We start from the raw sequence: 491 nt of genomic DNA, 5'->3' as shown, positions 1-491 counted from the left end.
CGGCTGAAGCACGTGCGCGGGACCGGGCCGCGCCGGGGCGGCCTCGCCCGCCCAGCCCGCCATGTCGGGCAAGCGGAAGCGCGTGGTGCTGACCATCAAGGACAAGCTGGACATCATCAAGAAGCTGGAGGACGGCGGCTCCTCCAAGCAGCTGGCGGGCGTCTACGGCATCGGCGAGACCACCGTGCGCGACATCCGCAAGAACAAGGAGAAGATCATCACGTACGCCAGCAGCTCCGACTCCACCAGCCTGCTGGCCAAGCGCAAGTCCATGAAGCCGTCCATGTACGAGGAGCTGGACCGCGCCATGCTCGAGTGGTTCAACCAGCAGCGCGCGCGCGGCAACCCGGTCTCGGGCCCGCTGTGCGCCAAGCGCGCCGAGTTCTTCTTCTACGCGCTGGGCATGGACGGCGACTTCAACCCCTCGGCCGGCTGGCTCACGCGCTTCAAGCAGCGCCACAGCATCCGCGAGATCGGCGTGCGCAGCGAGC

General features: G+C 68.2%; 1 protein-coding gene across 1 annotated transcript in view; it reads left to right on the top strand.

Annotated features, from left to right (window-relative positions):
- Positions 1–61: 61 nt before the first annotated feature.
- LOC103251842 (JRK like) overlaps positions 62–491 on the top strand; it is a 1,735-nt gene continuing 1,305 nt past the window's right edge. Inside the window, exon 1 of the mRNA XM_008050463.1 lies at positions 62–485. Within this exon, the coding sequence (XP_008048654.1) occupies positions 62–485 (424 nt within the window). The remainder of the gene's footprint in view (positions 486–491) is intronic.

Source organism: Carlito syrichta, unplaced genomic scaffold (genome assembly GCF_000164805.1).
Source record: "Carlito syrichta isolate Samal-C Ts95f unplaced genomic scaffold, Tarsius_syrichta-2.0.1 Scaffold147148, whole genome shotgun sequence".
In the NCBI taxonomy this organism is placed as follows: Eukaryota; Metazoa; Chordata; class Mammalia; order Primates; family Tarsiidae; genus Carlito; species Carlito syrichta.
Note: the sequence above shows the minus strand (reverse complement) of the source record. Positions and strands in the feature narration are given on the sequence as shown.